The 22,377-nt window shown below is 39.4% G+C and overlaps 1 protein-coding gene across 1 annotated transcript; it reads left to right on the top strand.

Moving 5' to 3' along the window:
* The first annotated feature begins 12,810 nt into the window (after nucleotides 1-12,810).
* On the top strand, nucleotides 12,811-22,064 carry dusp10 (dual specificity phosphatase 10). Its single transcript, XM_059356411.1, has 4 exons — nucleotides 12,811-12,953; nucleotides 14,069-14,898; nucleotides 20,693-21,061; nucleotides 21,763-22,064. Exons 2-4 carry the CDS (start codon nucleotides 14,115-14,117, stop codon nucleotides 22,026-22,028), a joined length of 1,419 nt encoding a protein of 472 aa, XP_059212394.1. The 5' UTR covers nucleotides 12,811-12,953; nucleotides 14,069-14,114; the 3' UTR covers nucleotides 22,029-22,064.
* The last annotated feature ends 313 nt before the right edge of the window (nucleotides 22,065-22,377 follow it).

Below are 22,377 nucleotides of genomic sequence, written 5' to 3'. Positions count from 1 at the left end.
CTCTGAATCAAACTGCCTGAGGAAATAAGTCTGAGTCAGTTCTTTTTACATTCCCTTCCAAAAAAAGTAAAAACCTTTTTTTTTTTTTAGATTTTAGATTACATTTTATTGTCCCAAGGAGGAAATTCATTTTCACAACACTGAACATAAAGACATCCGCAAATAACACAGACAATCAGCAATAGCATAACATAACACATGACCGGTAAACATTAGACTTTTTTTGTATGAGCTACATTTTAATTTATTAGTTTTAATTTCTTGTTTATTATTATTATGGTCGTATATGTGAGGACGGATTGTGACCCTGACTCAGTCCAAATATGGTCTCTGTGGATGAGCTTGTATCTGCTGTGGGTCTGGTTTGTCACGTTCATCACATCCTGTTTGTGTAACAACGGACATAACCGACACCGTAATATAATTTAGGCAAATAAAAAGAACCTACATTACACGTCACAGCCAGTGACATTTAGGCTGATATGGTGGGTTTATTTTCACACAATCTTTACGAGTGTAACGACTCGTCATACTGGTTGAGCGTACATGTAAAGCAGCTGTAATGGTGTCAGTCTGATGTTATCATGCTGAGCTATTTATTTCACACACTGTTGATTAAAGGAGAAAAATTCCACTGCATGCAAGTAAATTTTCACATGTAGCAGGAGAAAGGCATCATAAAGCTTTAATATGTTTCTAATTTAGGACCTAATGCAGATTTATTATATGTTTTATGTGCACAGATGGAATAAACTTCCTTATCCTATTAAAACACTTGCTTTTGACTGAAGTTTACAAACTTTATCATCAAAAAAGTCTCAATAAGTACTCAAAAAAATGTAGATTTATGTGTCCAATATAGATGTTGCTCATGGCAAAAGGCCATCGTTAAAGTTGAATATTTGTTTATTTTTCACTGAATGACTGAGCACATCTATTATTCAGCAGCTGATTCATGAACGGTTTTAAATTTGCTATTCTATCCACCTGGTGTCTGGTAAGTTTTTCCTTGCAAAATCATCCTCTGTCATACAGGAAGTGAAGCGTTTTACATTTCTGACAGCCGCAACAGCTTGTGTAGAATAATGTACGGAGACTGAGGAGTTAGCATGGAAAGTATTAGCAAGTGTGGCTGAAGAGATAAAGAGAAGAACACTAACTACAAATACTCTCACTTCATTCGACACTTCTCTTTAATAAGGCCCCCAAATCTAATCATTTCTTATTTAAAGAGACCTTTTATGCTTTCCCTATCTTCCGTCACATGAATGATGTCATAAGACATATTTGGCATATTTGGATTTAATTAATTTCAAGGACTTAACATAGAACTGAATTTCCTTGAGACTGTCCTCCTCCAAGATTCGACCTCGAATAGGTTGTTTGTACAGCAGCAACAGTGGCCCCTCTAGTGGCAATAGGCAATTATGTAACAGAGTGCAAAGAATGAAAAGGTTAACTAAGGGCACTTTCACAGGCCAAAGTTTAGTCCGTTTCAATCAAACTCTGGTGCGGTTAAATCCTTGTTACAGTCCGTTTGGTTGCTTGTGATTGCTCCAATCAAACACTGATGTGGAACAAAAAAAACAACCAACCTGAGACCACTTGCAGGAGGGGGTCTCGGTCCATTTCCAAACCAACCCTAGTGTTGATCGATTGCACTGTGAACGTAATCAGACCCAATTACAGGAAATAAACCAAAAACACAGCAGATTGTGGGCTACCTGTGAGATGTACACAGATCGACAGATGCAACATGACTGGGAGAGGACGGACTTGGACTTTGATTGAAGTCTGGGCCGTAGAACACATACAGGTGATGCTGAATAAAGTCCACAAAACAATGATGTCTATAAAATAGTTTGAGATCAACCGGAGGAGAAAGGATTCATACGCACAATAGATCAGTGCAGAGTCAAGGTAATATTTCCATCGGGCATTCACCTTCGTGTTGCTTTGTCTATTTCCTTGTTTACATTTTTCCATCACCAATTTTCCAAAGAAATAAGACTGAGAATAAAGCCAGTGTTTCCGCCTACGTACACACCCATCCAAAATTTTTTTTCTTAATTTGGTCCACTTACATTTCTGCACTATGAAAGCAAACCAGACTAAATACAAAATGAAACAAAAGTATTAGTTTTGCTCTGATTCAAACCAAACGGACTTGGGTTGTGAAAGCGCCCTTAGGGACTGTGGAAGGGGCGGTGAATGTGTCAAACAAACACAGGACTTTCAACCAGAAAATCGGTGTACATGTCCTGTGTGAAAACAAAAGTTATTGTTTGACAGTTACATAGCTTAATTTCCTGGCCTGTGTGTAGCTTTGTGATGCTTTACATCATCTTTAACATCACTAGCTGGTAGTTACGTCATTTATTTTGCTTTAATGAAATAATAATGCAATAATGTTTAATTATCCAAAAGTGACAAAAAACTTAATTTCATTAATAACTCCATTAGTAACCATTTCAATCAATATTTAGTGCAATGGTGTCATTTACCTCTCACAGATCATGGTTCAATGAGGATAATTCACTTGTTTTTCATTAAAAAAATGCATGTTAAAACATTTTTTATGTACAATGGAAAGACCGACATATGAAATACAATGGTTTTACATGACGTTGCTTGTTTTTTTTAAATTGTATTTTACATTTTTTACTTTTATAGGAAAAAAATACTTTTAACAATTATTTTTTAGATTTTTAAACGTTGAAATGGGTGGATTTGACCCTCAACATAACAGGAGGGTTAATTATGAGATTTTGAACTCTTGCCACCCATTGGGGCACTAATAAACATGTTTGAGGGTAGGAACAAACAACATATGCCATCGTATAGTTTGGAGGACATGTCCCAGATGCAGCAGCCATTTATTAAGAGTATTACTGCTGCAGTTATAGACCAGAGCAGCAGTCCATTCCCAGAGCATGGAGGCAGATGCCAGCAGAAGCTAAACCTCAGTCCCCTGTGGGAACGCAGTGCAGAGCTAAAAGGCCCTGGCTCCCACACAGCCACGCAGCAGGTGACCCCCTGTCCTAGAAACAGTTGCTATTTAGACGTGATTAGCAGCGGGCGCACAGAGAGAGAGTCATTGTTATTTATATTGTGTCATCCCTGTGTTTGTTTCAAAGGTTGAGGACAGCAGCGAGTGTTTCCGATAAGTCGCTCCACTCGAGGGTCACGGCGGGAGAAGTGTGGTTTATAACCTCTAAGAAGACGTTTATTAAACAGGCCCTCACTGTGTGTGATGGGTATAAATACCAGAAGACATCATCTAATACCCTCAGTCGAGTAAATCCATCCATGTGTATGATATGCTTCCATTCTGGGATAAGGTCAGAATTAAATTGGGCTCCCACTGCAGGGAGAATGACAATATTTGCTATTCTTGAGATCATTATCTCAGATTTCATCAGAGCATGAGGTAAACCAAAAACTGTCACTGTACGTACACATCAGGCAGGATTAGTGACGCCTCATCACCAACTCCATGCACTATAAGCACGAGTGCATACGTGAGCGAGAGAGAGCGAATGTTTAAATTTTTTGATCGTTAACTAAACAATATTTGGTTGTTGCTAAGTGACCGTGAGGATGACTCAACCTTCCTCAGGCGGAGGGACATGCCAACTTGAATGAATAATACTGAGCAGACTGGCCCAACTCAGAACAAAATAGGGTTGTTATGAGTTCAGTGATGTGGCTGTTATTGTTAGGTGTAAACTATACTTCTCCTGGTAATCTGTCACAGCCGCCGGCCTCCTCGCTCAGGCAACACTTTAAGCAGACGTTTGTCCCTTTTAGCAGATGATTTTTTTAAAAAAAAATTTTATTTTCTCTGCCTACAATCATCAGCTAATTTCAGTAGCTCTCAGCCTTCAGCTGGAACTCCCCTGAGGGTTGTGAGACGGTTTCGGAGGAGGTGGGTATCACAATATGAGTTATGAAATGTCTTATAAATTTATTGCTAATAATAATGTTTCTTTCGAAACTCAACGACAACATTTATTATTTGTCCTTTTAAATGTGTTTTTCTGTGATTTTAGACAGCCCTTTGTTTGATTTAAGGTGTTTTAATGATGTAATCTTTTACATAATTTACATAATCTGTATCTATAATATTATTCTTGATTATATAGTCATTGTCAAATGATGCTGATGAGTTTCTTTTGTTTTTAAACAATATAAAGAGTTGACGGCAGGGATTTGAAGTTTCATTTGAAGTGAATCCTAGTGAAAGAGTGAAAATGTCAGTTGAAGAGTGAGCTGTAACAGTTGAGAGCAATAAAGTTGCAGTTGAAGTAGTCAAGTAGACAGTCAAAGAAGTCACAGTGGCAGTTAAAATGACATTGCTAATTGTCAATTTAAAGCAGCTACAAGGAGTTTTTAATTGCTTATGAAACAGTGTCACTCAAACACTGATGACTCTCTTTCAGCTTCACAAACAAATGAAACCATCAGCAAGAAGATTGGCTGTTTCTTATAGATATTCTGACATTTTGACATTAATACAACAACAACATCTTTTAGAATAACCAAAACAAAGCAAAATAACATGACACAAGAATAACATGGGAAAATAACAAAATAAAATATTTAAATACAAATAAGGTAATGTCAGGCGAGGATAGCCATGGGTATAAAAAGCAAAACAGAAAATTAATAACAATAACAATAACAATAACAATAACAACAACAACAACAACAATAATAATAATAATAATAATAATAATAATAATTATACGGTAATACGGTTATTTGTTTCAATTACTTAACAAGCCTATATTTGAGACAGGTGTTTGTATGGGTCAAGCCTTTAATTCCTTTTGCACAAAACTCTTGCTCAAAAACATGGGAAATACTATAATTTCTTAAAAAACAGTAAAATATAACTTGTAAAAAAGTGGGCTATGGAATGACATATCAATTAATTGAAAACATTTTTATTTTATTTTATGTTAAACAGGTTTGGTTCTTTTGATCAGTGGAGCCTTAAAGACTGACGGAATATAAACAATCAAGACATAGACACATAGTTTATGACTGCTTTGAAGGTAACTCCAAACTTCCTCTCTCTTGTCTACCATGCAGGTAAAACTGAATGAATTAATGTTGTTCTCATGGTTTCCATAAAATTAACCTGAACAATTGAATTGTGGAGAAATGAACCAACCTAACGACGTGTAGCATGTCGGGCACACTGACAAAGGTTTAAACATTTATATTTGAGCTTCTAATTAATATTTGCAAAAGTTAGTCGCTGAAGAGGTTTTATAATGTTACATACAAAGAACTTCTATTAAAACGAACTCTTTGCAGCAGGATAACTGCTTTTATTTGTCAAACATTTGGTCACACCCGGCGAGTAAAAGGGACTTGGTGAATTTAAGTTTTACAGTTATAATAATCCATCCATCCATTTTCCTTAACCGAGAGAGGCGGGGTTCACCCTGGACAGGTCGCCAGACTATCACAAGGCTGACACATAAAGACAGACAATCACGCTCTCATTCACTCGTACGGGCTATTTAGAGTCACCGATTAAACCTAAGCTGTATGTCTTTGAACTGTGGGAGGAAGCCAGTGACAACCCACGCTGGCAAGTACTAACAATAATAATCCTAATAATTATTGTAATTATAAAACATACTAAAAGTCTACACCAGCTTATTATAAGGTGTGGTTAATGATAGCTCTATTTACATACAATGTGATTGGAGGAACTGACATTTACGCTGCAGCTGTTCCCTGTTTTCAAGTGGGCCGAGAGGTTGTTTTCAAGAAAGTATCATCTCTTTGGTTGGTGATTAATAATGACTTCTCAGTGTGGAGAAGAAATCTAAGATGTGTTTGCCGATTTACATGTTGTTTACAGCCACTGATCTGATCAGATGTTTAGATATTTTAGGGAGTTTTCTCACCATGCGATGTTTCAATCCCAAAACACACGTCAAACTCTGAAAGTCTTTGTTGCACGCTGCAAGCGCTTACAAAAGTTTAGACAGGAAATCGACTTTCCATCCAATAAATCAAAAAATAAACAAAGACAAGCAGTCGTGGTGTGACAGTATTTCAGAGGGAGGCACCATAATGCAGCGACAGACTGGGCTGACAGTTTTTTTTTTTTCTTGGGCTCTGAAAGCTCAGACAATGATAGTCACACAGCTCGAGCATTAATGATGAACAGAATGCTATTTTGGAAAGCTGTGTCAGTGCTCGGTTAAGGTCCTGCTTGTTCAATTAAATTGCCTAATGAAGCTAATGAAAATGATTTAAAATGGCAGTGAGGGCCGCCCTGCAGGTTTCAAGAGGTGAGACACATTTTTAAAGCTTTGTTGTGTCGCAGACGATCAGACTGGAAGCTGATAAATATGCAGAAAGTGAAGGGGCATAGGTCGACAGGCTGTTGAATCTTTGGCAGTGTCCCTCCCCGCCATCGCTGGACATGTTGCTTTTCAAGCTGTTAGGTCTGCAGTCGGCCCATCTGTGCCATTCCCTCTTAAAAACCATCAGCACCAACATTTCTTAAATCCTCAGCTTTGAATAAGAAGTGAAGTTTATGGCCAGATGGGATGCAAGGGGGCAGTCTTTTGCATATTAAAAACTAAAAAACAGCAATTAGTAAATGGGCTCATTTGTAAGTCAAACACCGTCTCCAGGGTCGCTGCTAAATGCAAGACTGTATGACAACTGGTTTTCGAGGTTACATAAGGCTGAAGGCTTCCTGTGCTGCTCTAAATGTGACATTGAGTCTGCACCTCGCTGGAGACAGGAAGTGGTTTGGGTCTTTCATCTGGGCCAGCGAATACCGCACCACGATCAGTCATATTTTCCATACCTAGCAACAACAACAAAAAACACTTCTGTGTTTTACATCAAAGTTTGACATTATCTCATATCATGTGTATGTGTGATCTCTAAACAGATACACCAAACCACACTCTGTCATGTTTTCCACTGGGCTGACATTTATAGAAGAAGATCGTCAGCTCAATTCAGTTTGAGATCTAGAAAATGGTTCTAAGAAAGAGGTCTCTCATCCTGTTGAGCTTTGAATATTAAATAAATAAATACATCTTTGAACCATCAGCAGCTTTTATTTTAACATCCACCTGCTCCCAGTTTCCTGTCCCAACAGGACTGAAGTATTACTGGTATTATTTGTGTGATGTCAACATATTCCCATGTTTAAAGAAAGCAGCTAAATAGGAAAAAAGCAAACAATTGTGTTGGAAAAACAAATGTAGTTAATTCTTCCACGCTATAAGAGATGCCGCTCTATGAACATATTTTAAAGACAGTTGAAAACCTTCTTTTTAATTTGACATATTGTCTTTTCCTGTCTTTGTTACTCATTTTTGTTAATTTTAGTGGTCAATTTTTTACATTAGCTTATATATTTTATCATCTACTGTTTTTATCGTCTAATTTTATTGTCTATTTGCCCTATTTTTTATTTATTTTTTGTAAGGCACTTTTAGCTACACCTCTTGCATAAAAAGCACTCTATTGATAAATTTTAATGTTATTATTATGATTATTTTATGAATTACAAGATTATATATGAACTCACTGACATTTGAATGGTCGGAATGGTTGAATTTTGAAATGTCAATAAAAGGTGATAGAAATTGTGGCTAGTTGAACTTACTAAACACATCATAACAATAGAATTTAGTAGCCATAAGATTTAAAGCCAGCTGTTCACTTTGGCACCTATAAGAAACCTAGAAATTACATTTTATATCAACATTTTTTCCACAGAAAACAAACTTAACACTCAAAGTAATTAAAGCATTATTAAGCTTTAATACTTTACACATAGAAATAAAATTATAGTAGAACGAACACTGAACTGTTTGCTTTTGTTTTTGACAAGTTCAAAAGAAAGTGGCAATAGTTTTTGTTGTGGAGAAGTGTGTCAGCAGCTCTGGAGATGGATACCTAGCTGTACGGAGTGGTGGGGCAGACCGCTGTTGAGATCATTTGACTGTAACCAATGTAATATGAAAGCATTGTGGGATTAGTAAGCTAGTAGAGGCCCACCCATGTATTGGAGGGCAGGTTTTATTGGCCGATACATAAGTACCAGCATATGTTTTTCAACATGTGTCAATATTTAAAAAAAATGCAGAAAAAAGTTGCTTGGGTAATTTATAAATGGTATCACGGTATAGTTTGTCCAGTAGAGTGTGCTCGGACTTCCAGGAGCAAGCAGATTTTTCAATTTGAATTTGATGGACACTGAAACGCAAAAATTAATCTTGTGTGACAGTAGGCAGCTACAGTAATCGGTGTGTGTGTAAACACAGTGTAACACCGGTAGTCCCGAACACCGCAACAAACTGTAAAGGTCTCAGGTTGTAGACTGGAGGCCCAAGAGTAAACACACACTGCAGAAAGAAGACTGGTCTCAATGCAGGTTTTTTTCATTAGGTCACAGGTAAAGTTATGCAGTTATGGTCTCAGACTGACTGACATTCTCGCAGGATCTCAGTCAGAATGAGCCCCGATCTCTGTAATAATTTACATTTTATTCATCTTGGGCTAGGCCTGCCCCCATTCAAAAAATGGACGTACTGACACTGAGTTCTATTGGCTAGTTACTAATAATAACAGCTGTTCACAATGTTGGTTATACACAATGTGTGTGTGTGTGTGTGTGTGTGTGTGTGTGTGTTGTTCTTACAGGCATCTTACATCTATGAGTTACCAAGCCTAAACATGACAGCTGAGAACACAAACTGTCCCCTCGTAAATCTGTGGGAAAGAGATTATAAAATCACTAGCAAACTAGAAAGATACAAGTTACTCTACACAACATTATAATTATGCAAATATAACAAAACCTAGTTATAAGCACAGTAAGTTGAGTCACGCCTTCAAACATCCTGAAAAAAAAAATTGCCAACGATAAACGAGCATACAGCTATGCTGAATTAATGGGAATGTCCATTCTTTGTTTTTGTTTTTTATGTTTATGGCTTTATGCAGGAACTCAAGGCACCTGGCTGAGATAAATGTAATTACTTTTAAGAGAATCAAATGTGACTTGAAGAACGAAACACAACATGTTTACTTTACTAACATCAGATAAAAAATAATGATTTGTCTTTAATCTTAACCAAAGTGTTTTTAGGGCCTAAATCTACCAAACAACACACTCGGTATGTCCACCATCTCTTTCGAAACATTGTCCAAAGACACAACCTGCTGCACACAAAAACACTAGAGCTAATCCTACTCTGTTCACAATGTTGCCAATGAACATAATTCAGGCAGCATTTAGTCTATTAGCAGCATGTATTTCTAGGAGACGGAGATGACACGAGGCTGTTTTGGTTCAGAAATCTTTCATCCAGCTGAGTGCTTCCAGGAACCAGCATGACTTCCAGGTAACCTGTTTGAATCATGTCTGATCGTCATCACGGTGACCACAAACTCCTGATCAGAACAACAATCTCTTATCGTTTTCACAGTTTTGATGGTGCAAATTTAGTTCTTGGTAATCCCTCATGTCTTCTTTGACGCAACCATTAGTTCACTCTGTACTAAAGAAACACCCCGTATTAGATCTAAAAAAAACATTGACACCAGTTAGAGAGAATATTATGGTGTCAGCTTGTCAAACATTTGGCCAAATGAAAACCAGCCACACAGGTAGAACTGGTTGAATTTACATAACCGCTCAGGTCCTGCTGCAGCCAATGTTTGAACTCCCAACAGATCTCTTAGAAAGTCGTTCCAACCATCTGCTTCTCATTTTAAAGGCTCACATTTCTACCATAACTTCTGTATAACAATATATAAACTAATGCTGAAGTTATTGATGGCTTCTTTCCCATAAATATACTTTTTGCTGCAGTACAAAAGGGGAATTCAGTGGTGGAAGACCAATAAGTAAAAGGCACCAATACTACAATCTAAAATACTCCATTACAAGAACATTTAAAAGTATTATCAGCAAAATACTATGAATATCAAAAGTAAAAGTTCTTCTGTAAAATGTCCCCTGTGACTTCTTTTATATAGGACATTTTAAAACAGATACATCATTTTATTTAGGCTTTACACAGTGTCCAAATTGGGGTTTTATAAAGTAACATAATGTAAGGGCAGTATGTGAATAAATGTATTTTTTATTTATCTGACATTTTTTAAATCACCAAATGTAGAGACACATTTATTCCAAAATATTATTGTATACAGACCAATATAACAAATATGCTTATGGCTCATGGTTTTCAATTTGTTCTTTAAAGATATTATATGTAGCTTTTCTGTATTAAATGTCTTAAAACGACTAAACTTATGTTATATTTTTTGTTGAGTTGAGTGCTTAAATTATCCCAAATGCTTCCAACAATTTTCAAACCCAGGGAAAGCCGTCATTTCAATCAAGGTCAGTTTTTATCCAGTTTTACGCCACATTGTTACATAAATTTTAACTGAATGAATAATTTTAGTCATCAGATGTCTGGATCTAAGGTTATCAGAGAAACAAGCGTTATCAGCAGCCCCTTCAGATCGTCCTTTGTTCACCAACAGCATTAGAAAAACATTGACTTTTAACATGAAACTGCTTGATTTCGCGTTTTACTGGTTTCAATCATCTGGTCCTCTCCAGACCAGGTGATCCAAACCCTTTATGGATAATTCAGCTCCCTCCTGAATGATGCAGGAATTGGTGGTGAAGACAACAACTCCCATGATCCCACGCTACTTAACGACGTCAAGACACAAGTTGTGCTTTTAAAAGGATTAATTTTAAATGTTTGTTTTGAATAACAGAAATAAACACTGATATTAAATATCAATGAGCACACAAAACTAAAAACTAGACTAGTTTATTGAAAAAGTTCACATTTTAAGATTCTGAATGAAAGCAAACCGAACTTTGAGTCCCGTCTGAAGGCAGGGGGAGCTTGTTCATAACCTTTATCACAAGTGAAAGAGGAGTAGCTGAGAATCTGAATAGGCTTTGATCAGCTGTGTCCATTTATAAATAACTGTACAGAGGGCTAATAATAGAAGCAACAAAACATGCCCTGCATTGTTTCAGGTTGCCAATGAGGATAAATAGAGAGCTCAGATTATATTTGGGGTTTGAAGCCAGCGAGACCCTTTCACCACAACATGGGTCCTGTCATATGGGACAGTGCAGTCAGCCAAGTTGGCACTTGATTAACAGCCCTCCTGCCAAAGACACCTCCTTATTACCACCAATAATTATACCTCTCCCTGTCACAGACAGGCAGGTCACTTCTGTTGTCTTACACAAGCAAAATCTGCACTTTGATGTTCTTTTATTATGTTTCAATGCAGCTACAGTATCAGCAGGTTACTCTGTAGCCATTATGTACTTATCTGAGCTTTAAAAAGAAGACAGTTGATGTTTTAAAATGGATAAAAATGTTAAGTTAAGTTAAGTTCTAATACTTTTAGGTTATAATTTCTTAACCAGGAATAAAGTTTACCTCCATTTGGTTATAGATGAGACATTACAAGCCTATAAAATTGTCATTTCATGCATGACATTTTGAGCTATTTTGCTCCCATTACAATCGTCTTTCAGACTAGTGGAAAGAAAACATCCAAAGTACACATTTAGGTGATTATTTTACAATACTTTGTCTATTCGTACCTGCAGATTTCCCCTAAATTCACCAAAGTTACCAGTGGATAAGGCCTGATTTATATATTTAAACATAACATTTTAATAAAACTTTCACCTGTAGTGTCTTGCAAAATAAGTAATTTTATAATACATACTTTTAGGGCTATTTTCTCAAAAGGAGTAGTTTGTTTCTCAAACTCTGAGCCAGAAATCCCTACTTCAGCAGCACTTACATTCACCAAACTTTCCACAAATGAATCATTCACAGCTTTATTTATAGAACTTTATAAACTTTTGATATTTTAGGTACATTTTGATACTTTGGTACTTTTGTACTTTCACTTAAGTAAGTTTTGAATAAGGACTTTTACTTGTAGTGGAGTAAGGGATCTGAATACTTTTTCCACCCCTGCCCAAAATGTAATCAAGTAAGTCCTTGATAATGTAACCATAATCTAATTCAATCTGCTCTTATTATAGTTATTTACATTTTGTACATAATCCTGAAGACATAAGACATGTAATCCATTTACACCTGTGCTTTTCTTACAGTGACAAGTATAATTGTCTTCTGTGTCATGTGGTTTGTGTTGTTAAAGACTAACCCATACCAGCTGACAGTAATAATTCAAGGAAAGTATAATGAACTTCCTCTATTATAAACTGTACTCTTGCCCACTGCTCTGAGTCAATGCATTGCTTAATTATTTCTACCAATGTATTGAAATGTTGACAATCCATTCACACAAATATTTTTAAAAAATAAATTTAAAAGGCTAGTTGATGTCAACATAATATAAAATTGTCGATCCATCATTGCACATTGTATTCTTGTTTTATAGTCTTACAATAGAGCTCCTTGTCGCTGTACGTTAAGAGTTTACGAGCAGCACGTGAAGGCACCGTGTCTTCCTCCTCGAGCCTCCTGGAGAGACTTTTGATTGGCTGCCAGTGACATCATCTCTGCTTGTTCATGGGACTGAAGGCAGTTCAAGCGACATCCCTCCCTCCCTCCTCCTCCTCCTCTCCCCCACCCAGCCACAGAGGCAGACATCTCGGCCAAACCCCTCCCACCACAGGGCCGGACCTCACTGTACGAAAAGGATCAAATTTAATATTAATGAAGCCGCGCATTGGCTCGCGCTCGCGTCAATCCCGCTGCGCAACTTCTGTAGGCTGGCAGACTTCCTTCAATATTATTTCTGGGGGAGCAGGGTAAAAGTACTAAAAAATGTTGCCGATCCACAACACTGGGACGGACTGAATGGAGGCAACGCTGTCAGCGAGCGGAGATAATAAATCCGTCTACAGTGCACCGCGACACACACCGGTAAGCAGAAATACAAGGCAAGTTTGGGAATTAGTGTCCAACGCACAAGTTGTTTGTGAAATGCACAGTCATAGAGATTTCCTTCTATAATTAATGAAGAGGAATATCAAATTGCTGCAACCATTTTAAGCTTTATTATGGGATTATTATTATTTTAATGACTCGGATTAAGTGTTTTATTGCAGCGGCTGTGTTTATTTTATCCCACCATTGCGACAAAGTTACAATCCTTTCCTTTAAAAATGAAACCATCGCGTATTTATTTAAATTATTTCATTTCATACGGCGGTGTGAAATTGAATTTGCTCCAGTGATCAGCTCATCTGATCAGTTCGTCTCATCCTGAAAAGCCATATCACATTCTCGGCACGTTCTCATGCCGGTTTCTTCAATGAATTTGGCCATGAATGATTTCTGCCTTTTTGCTGAAGCTGCACCGTGCTTAAAGGACGGCAATGGCCGGGACAGGCAGTGCTCGGCGGGTGTCTTTACATAATATGCCGGGATGACATGCTTTTAAAATGCTCAGGCTGGTGATCAAAAGGAATTGCCACCCCTCTTCTTCTTCTTTTTTTTTTACCATGACTTTTCCAGTTGGGGGAGAGACCAAACTGCGGCGTTGCGTTGATGCAGTATTTTATCTTTTTCTCTTTTTTTCTCCTCTCTTGCTATAAAAGCTTAGGATCAGACAGACCAGAGTTGGGATGAAAAATTCAATAGCACACACATATATATACACACACACACACACACACACACACACACACACCAAGTACAGTATCTGGAGGATGATTCATATTAATTACACTCAAAGTGATTCAGTTACACCAGACTCTGTGATGATTTCACTGTGTATTAATAGTGGTCAGTCTGTCACGCCTAAATTTTCCCACCAAGTTGGGTGTTGCCCTGCAGGTGTTGACACTACTAATATTTGGCTTCAGCAGCCGTTTCTTAGTTTGCATGTTGATCAAACAGAGAGGAGGTCGGCCTTCGTGTGCACTCCTTCATTCACAGCTTCGATCTCAATCATGATGCAGGATTATTGAACTGAGCTGGTATTTGCAAAGATTTGCTCCCTCGCCTCATGTTTTGTCTCGTCTCTGTCCCCACAGAGCGGCTTGTTGACTTCTCCCTAAACGTCCAGCCCTCGGCCTCCCCATGCCTCCATCTCCTCTTGACGACAGAATTGTGGTGGCGCTGCCAAGGCCTATCCGACCTCAGGAACTCCAATTGCGCCTGGACACCAGCTACCTGGACTCCATCGCCACCAGCAGCAGCAACAAGACAGTCATCAGCACCACCGTGGTGAAGATCCGGGCGACGGCCAATCTTGTAACGTATATGCCCTCATCCAAGGGCTCCACGCGCTCGTTGTCGTGTGGATGCAGCAGTGCCAGCTGCTGCTCAGTGACTACCTATGAGAAGGACAGCCAGAGCCTCAACCACAGCCAGGTGAGCGCCAGCAGCCCCAACCTCAGCTATGCCGGGCCGCCCACCCCTATGGTTAGCAACCATGAAGCATTAAGCGCCCCCAGTCTCGCCCCGGGCACCCCGAAGGCCCTGTCAGCTGTGAGGGTCATCCACCCCAATGAGCTAGCCAAACGGATGACCTGCTGCCCCATGGGACACCCCGTGGGGCCCATACCGGTCATCATCGACTGCCGGCCCTTCATGGAGTACAACAAGAGCCACATCCGGGGGGCCGTGCACATCAACTGCTCCGACAAGATCAGCCGGCGGCGGCTGCAGCAGGGCAAGATCACTGTGCTAGACCTCATCTCCTGCCGTGAGGGCAAGGACTCTTATAAGGGCATCTTCTCCAAAGAGATTGTGGTTTACGATGAGAGCACCATGGATCCCAACCGGCTGACCTTCTCCCAGCCACTGCATGTGGTCCTGGAGTCGCTGAGGAGGGAGGGCAAGGACCCCATCGTCCTTAAAGGTAACACCTCAATGTGTTTGTCAATCCTTGGAAGGTTTGATCAGCATTAAAAAGAGATAGAACCACAATTTTATGGGCTTTACTTTGACTGTGGAGGGAGTACATCAGCTTAGAAACCTGAAAAGAATGTCTGATTTAGAAAGTGTGGAAGCTTAGTGACAATATAAAATAACAATAACTAGAATGGTTCTCAGAGAGTGCAGACCTCCGCCAAGGCCAATGGTGCGATCAAGTGCTCCTCGAATGGTTGCATTTCCAGAGTTGGGAAGTTGTATTTAATTTTTATTTTGTGGTTCTTGTATTTTATTGTTTAGTGTTAAAACCGGGGGCCCTCAAGGGAGTTCTATGTGGTCGCCACAAAAATGTATTTTTGCTATTTCATTCACTAACCAATATATCGATTGGCCAATATATATTGGTTATATTGGTCAATCATAGATTTGTCCATTATATCGCTGAACAAATAAAATGATCTTTCCTCTGTCACCTACAGATTGGAAAGTGACAGCAAACTGGCAGTCAGGTGTAGAACTACTTCTCCAAAGATGGTGATGTAGTTTTGATGTATGTACAATGTATTATATGTATAATGATGTTAAATATTCTTTTTGAAAGTTATTCGTATAAGAAAGTAGACTTTTGAGTACCTTTGCAGAGTCATATCTGTGCAATATCTGGCCACAATCCACATAGAAAAGATCTTACAGTTCAGCTAAACAAAAATCACATTATCTGCCGCCATATCAGTAATTTGTGACTATTTTCCTTCCTAAATCAGTATTAGCCTCACAAATCCCATATCAGTTGGACTAGTAAGTAAGTGTCATTAATGTGACTATCCTTATCTTGGGTTTCTATATAACTTTAGGTCTTAATCATACCTAGCAACCAAAATATCATTATGTCCGATAGCCTGTGAATGCAACACAAGTGGTATTTTACGTTTACATTGATAGCTGTTTCCAGTATTTGTGTGTAAACAAAACACAAAGGAAATGGATGAGCAATGAAATGTGATCAGAAACACACTTTTCCGATTATTCTAAAAACACTTAAATGCAGCACAAATCACCCATCTTGCAATGTAAACAAAACTGAAAATGAATGTGTGTATTGTAATTCGGATCTGTGTCAAAATTTTATTGGTTCTTTCTTGGCCAATGCTACATGCTTCCACCATGTTTTATTGAAAATCAGGCCTTTTATTTTTCCGCAATCCTGCTGACAAACAAAATAATGTGTAGTGTGTATAAAGCATGTTAAACTTTATTGAGTTGATCAGCTGATGCGTGTAACCACACTGGTTGTAGTTTTATCATCATGTGAGCTTTGTACTGAAGTATTGCAGCAGTTTCCATATACAACAGCTCTGCAAGTATAATCAAGCCTCCACTGGCTCTGATTAATCACTCATACATAAACATATGCACACGCTCCTCAGCTTTCTATATGACACTCATTAAGCATTTTGCAGGAAGTGAGAAGCAGCTGTTAGTAAATAAGGCAGCCTATTGAGATAGTCCCTGGGTCGCTGCCATGTTTTCTATCTTTGGTGTGTGTGCGTGTGTTTGAAGCTGGAGCAGTGTGTCCTGTTGGGGGCTGGGCTGTGAGTGTGCCTCCCAGTCAACGTCTAGCCGTTAAGATCACAGCACCTTGATCTCTTCTTCTTCTTCTTCTTCTTCTTCTTCTCTGTTCGTCCTCTGGTCCTCCTCCCGTGTGCTTTGATGGACGAGGCTCCTCTCCGGTCTCTGATCCTGCATCGGTGTCTGTGTGAAGCTCGCCTCAGTGGGAGGAACAGGCAGACTGTATTGCTCTTTTTTCCTCTGATTTATTTCTTACAAAATGCAAGACATCCTCTCTGCTGAGGGACTCAAATGGCCCACTCTGACTTTTATCTACATTACAAGCTCTTTTTTCATATAAGGAATGACCGGTATCTTCCACGTGTCCCCGTTTTCATGTTTAATTGTAGCCAATATAACCAAGTACTTTCGATGTTGACATTTTAGCAAAACCTGCCCTAAACACAGCATTATTATTGGTTAATTCTTCCTCAAAATATACAAGAGCTAGGGGAAGTAGGCAGGGTGTTGTTAATATTATAAGGAATAGTAATAGTGACATATTTGGAACATGCTTGTCTGAATGCTTCTGAATAATTTACTCATTTATTTGCTGAGTTACCAGCACGACTTAGTCATGATTTATCGTAATATGGTGGCTGCGTGACTCGCTGCTACACTTGAAAAGACAAAATCTTCCGTCCATGCTCTGCTGCAGCTGAGATCGGTAACAGGTTACATTTAATCCGTCAGAATTGCCATAAACAACGTGTCAGTAGTGTTGGAAGGTTTAGGGACAGCATTGGAAACGGCAGGTCCGTGGTGTGAGAGGCCTTCATGAGGCAGAGGCTCATTTCATTTCTAAGCAGGAACTGAGCCTGTGGTTTATAAAAGTGATAGACATTTTCATGTTTTCCTCGCTGAGTTTAGTCAGACGTTAATGACAGACGGTCACACTCAACAGATTTCATCTCACAGCAATGTGCTGCTTCTGGAGAATCTGTTATTGTCAGTTTACTTTGGAAAGCGTTGTCATCAGCTGAGTTCCACCTAACAAGTAAGACTGGTTCAGTTTGAATGAAATGTGGCTGTTTTTCTTCCATTATGGAGAGGTTAGTTTACCTCATTGTTATGGTTTTACAGCCCGTAAATTAGGGAGGGTAATTTAGAGTTTTAGTCTTAATAGTCTACACTTAACCAAACTTCCCATTCATTGTCCATGCAAGCAATACAATCCTTTCCGGAAGCGCAGTGATGCGTCTAAAGAGACGGGCCGTCATGTTGACCGGGTGACATCTGCAAATGGTAGAGGTCTTTGATACTTACCGTACCAGCACAACTTGCTGGAAAAACGTTTAATCGTTCTCAATCTAAAATACAGACAGATTTAGCAGCTGCTTGGCAAATTTCTTGGCTCAACGCTTTCAGAAACAAATTTCGGTGAACTATTTTCATAAAATTATGAGAGAGAGTTTCCAAACAAGCTGCCACGTTGGTCCAGTTTCAAATCCAGAGCAGAAAGCCCACAAGTTAAAGCGTTTGTCCAGTTAGGTCAGCAGTTATTGTGGAGAAATTGCTAACTTTCCCTTGAGTGCTTAATAATAATTAAGTGTTTTCTGGTCCCCCATCAAGCATTACGATGCTGAGAAGCTACATTTTTCTGTGAAAAAGCTTGAATAAATGTAATGTACAGTAAACAACAGACAAACCCAGTAACTCACTGAACAACATTGTGGGGTGGCTAAAAAGCCAGATATAACACTCTGCAGTTGGTTGAGACCAAAACAGAGCTAAAAGATGGCGAATATTAGTCTTCTTGATAATGCGTTTCTGCCATAAAAGCTTGCCAATACATTTATAAGGTATTGTAAAAAGACAGTCTGGTGAAATGTGGTTGTCAGAAATCCATAACTTGTTTTACCAGATAAAGTTGTATAAAAAAGATATGTCAAATACAGACAAGGAGCTTTAAATGTCTGTAAAATGTTCATTAATACAGCTCTGAGAAATATCAGTACCAGTGGAAAATCCCCCCAACGTCATGTTGACTTAGTTGTCAGAAAGACTGTAAAGACTTCCCCTTCTTTTATGTACTACAGTGTAATTCTTACTGTGACAATGTGGGCTGCTTCAGTATCAGCGTAACATCAGGTTAAGGTCTTTGTTCATGGTCAACAATCGGCTGTTTTATGGTGAACCCACCTGCCCGGTCACCATGGGGGAAGTTGTGTGATGACCTCACATGGCATGATGTCAACTCCTGCAATGTGAACAATACATGAACTGATACCGTTTGTGTAAGTGTGTAAGTGTGTAAGTGGGTGTGTGTGTGTGTGTGTGTGTGACACTTTCCACCCCCCCCCCCCCCCACAACTCTTGTGCTGAAGGGAAACTTTGGCTGATGGCATCACTGGCAACAGGTGCAAACCAGTTATTTGGAGAAGTGCAGATGTCCAGTGAGAAGTATATTAAACATTTAGTACATCTATTTACCTGCAGATTAACAGCGGGGATTTCTGATGAAGGTTTAGCTGTTGGAAACTGTTTCTGTAACTATCAGTAGGCCACTTCTCTCCTTTTTGAAATGTGTTGTTGCAAATGGAAACAGATCCCCTCATATTGATTTAATATCCAAATTGAGACATTCAAATTAAAGTGTAACAGTGTCTGTGAGGGTTTTAGGGCTTCGTACCTCGTAAAAGCCAGTTGTCATTGCTTTTATCAGACGTGTATGCAAAGCTTACTTGTCCTGTTCAGTTGTAACGTGTGCCATGTGGTGCACAGAAGCATGAGTGCATGTATTTATAGCATGGAGGACTCCAGCGGGAATTGAACCCTTAACCCTGGTGGTGTTAGCTTCATGCTCAATCCAAAGGGACCAACAAGCACCAATTTGCAATTCGGGGACAATTTTAATAAATATAAAGATGTATGTTGTCTGGCAATTTCATCCATTTTTTAAGCTACATAGGTTGACTTACTGCTTGGCCTGTCAACCAAACACAAAGCACAGGAAAGCATTTACTGGGGCTGTCAACAAATCTTTCAAATCAGGGGTCGGCAACTTTTATCAGCAAAAGAGCCACTTGGCCAAAAAAAGGGAAAAAATGTTGGAATGGAGCTCCAAACCTTATTTCAAGCCTTACAATGACTATAAAACACAGCCTTCTACGTCTAAACTAGCCTACCAGCTTTACTAATAGGTCATAATGAGCATTTATCAATATGATTTTGTCAGAAAGCAGTGAGAACCAAAGTGCAAATGAGAGGCTGACTTGACAACTATCTCAGGAGATTTGGAATCGAAAGCTAGCCTAGCGAGGGAAACTTAAAACCAGACTTGAAGTTTCGTAAGCTATGATGTACATTTAAGTTGACCAAAAAGTAAGATTTTTTTTTTTTTAAATGCCGTATATAAGCTGCACATTTTTACAATCAAAGAATACAAATTGATTTGGGTCTACAACAATTTTAAATACAAATTAAAATGTAAACAAATAAGTTTATAGGGATTCTATTTCATATAAATGTTTTGGTCACAGCCAAAGGGAGCCACTGCAGATGGCCTGAAGAGCCAAATGTTGCTCTGGAGCCGCAGGTTCCCTACCCCTGTTCTAAATTGTAATATATGTATTGGCATTGAATATGAAAAACCTCACTCCCCAATGCTGGTAAACTACTTCGCCAAGAGGAGAGTGGACAGACAGCAGCTCCAGAGAGGACCATAGCCATGGGTACCATAGAACCCATTTTCATTCAGAAATCTTTTTACCTGCAGATTAACAACGCAGGGAATCTTGAGCTCAAAGGGACACCTTTTGAAAATGTCCATTTCCTTATCAAAATTTAGCCTGACTTTAGAGTGCTTTCAGACCAGATATAGTGACTTTGTACCAATGGGTTCCTTTACTGTTTCATATATACTAGAATAAATCAACTGTCCAAACTCGGGTCTTGGCGGGCTGGAGTCGATCCCAACTGATATTGGGCGAGAAGTGGGGTACAAGTATATTGCAGGCCAGACTAGAATAAATTTGTGGAAATAAATATACTGATACAAGTAGTTATGTCTCTTGTTGTATTGTCTGCCCTCTTTTGGACATAATGTGCAAAAAAACATATTTGAATAGTTTGAATCTATGTGTTTGTTCCAACAAAATTTCTAGTAAATTTCTAAAGCCTGAGTATTAACCTTTAGCTTACGTCACAATCTTTTGTGTTCGTGTTCACAGGAGGCCTTATCTGCTTCAGGCAGAGCCACGAGAACCTGTGCGAGCACTCGCTGCACCTTCACGAGGGCTTGGACCACGGTGCTGCTGCTGGCCTGACGGGGCCATTACCTCCTTCCCTGCCCTCCACTCCGGACATTGAGAACGCGGAGCTGACGCCAATCCTGCCCTTCCTCTACCTGGGGAACGAGCACGACGCTCAGGACGCCCACCTGCTGCAGCGCTACAACATCGGCTACATCCTGAACGTGACCACCCACCTGCCGCTCTACCACTACGACACAGGCCTCTTCATCTACAAGCGCCTGCCCGCCACAGACAGCAACAAGCAGAACCTGCGGCAGTACTTCGAGGAGGCGTTTGAGTTCATCGGTATGAAAACTTCCACTTTTTTTTCTCCCTGCAGAAGTGTTAACTAACACAGTGGATCACAAACTTTTTGTCCTGTGACCCTTTCAAGAGTTTGGTCAATAGGTTTTAAAGGCCTGAAGCAGTAAACACAAGCTAACAAGAGGCCAGAGATCGCTGCATGCTGAAAACTGAGTTTGTTGCCTGCCTGTTTTCAAATTGCCTTAAAGTATTGTACAGTGCTGCAGTGAATGTTTCTGTCTGTGAATGGCTAAAAGGTGAATACAGGGTGCTTTGCTCAATACATGCTGCAGTCAGCTGTGATACTGAATAGAAAAAAGTATGAAACGGAAAGAAAATTTAGGATCTTGGGTGTTTTGGGTTTTGAATACAGATATTTTTCTACATCTTATTTTAAGGAATATAAGAAAAAATGTTTTCTTACCCTTTTTTCACACATTTTAGGCTAAGTGACTGATATAAGAATAAAAATACAAGTTCCTTTAAGAAATAAAACAGAATAAGTACTGTGGATCTGAGCAGGGAATTTCCAACACTCTACATGCTACAAATACATTTTAATTGGTATTTAAAGGTTAAATGACCAGACTTTGATAAGTGTGAAGTAAAAAGGAAGTTTAAAATCTCATCACGTGTGTTGACTGAACTTCCCCAGATGGAACAAAGTCTGTATTATATCTAATTGTTTCCATGTTCCTCTGCAGAGGAAGCACATCAAGCAGGTATGGGCCTTCTGATCCACTGCCAGGCAGGCGTGTCTCGTTCAGCCACCATCGTGATCGCCTACCTAATGAAGCACACCTGGATGACCATGACAGACGCCTACAAGTTTGTCAAAACCAGGAGGCCCATCATCTCCCCGAACCTCAACTTCATGGGCCAGCTGTTGGAGTTCGAGGAGGACCTCAACAACGGAATAACGCCACGAATCCTCACGCCAAAGCTGACTGGCGTGGAAACCGTCGTCTAAGTGAACCCACTCGACTCACACTTGTACTCACTCTCACTGTTTTTTTCTCGAGAGAGACCGGCTGCTCTGTGAGCTGGTTTTGGAGCGCGAGAGATTCTTCTTGAATCTGCTTGTGCTCATCTCGGACTCTCTGGAGTGCCAAAGCTCTGGGTCAGTGGTGATGAGAAATGCCAAAAATCCCTACTGTTTGGACCTGGCCGAAGTCCCGGAGGAGAAGACGGGTTAGAGATAGAGATAAAGAGAGCGGTCAGTGGGAAAGCTTTCCGTTTGTGACCGCAGTGGAGCAAACATGAAGGAAAAGAAAATGGGTTTGGAAAAGAAATTCTATGTGCTTCGGGGCAATTACTGA

The sequence above is a fragment of the Centropristis striata genome, chromosome 18, assembly GCF_030273125.1.
Source record: "Centropristis striata isolate RG_2023a ecotype Rhode Island chromosome 18, C.striata_1.0, whole genome shotgun sequence".
Taxonomy (NCBI): Eukaryota; Metazoa; Chordata; class Actinopteri; order Perciformes; family Serranidae; genus Centropristis; species Centropristis striata.
The sequence above is the reverse complement of the archived record's forward strand: the minus strand, read 5'-3'. Positions and strand labels throughout refer to the sequence as shown.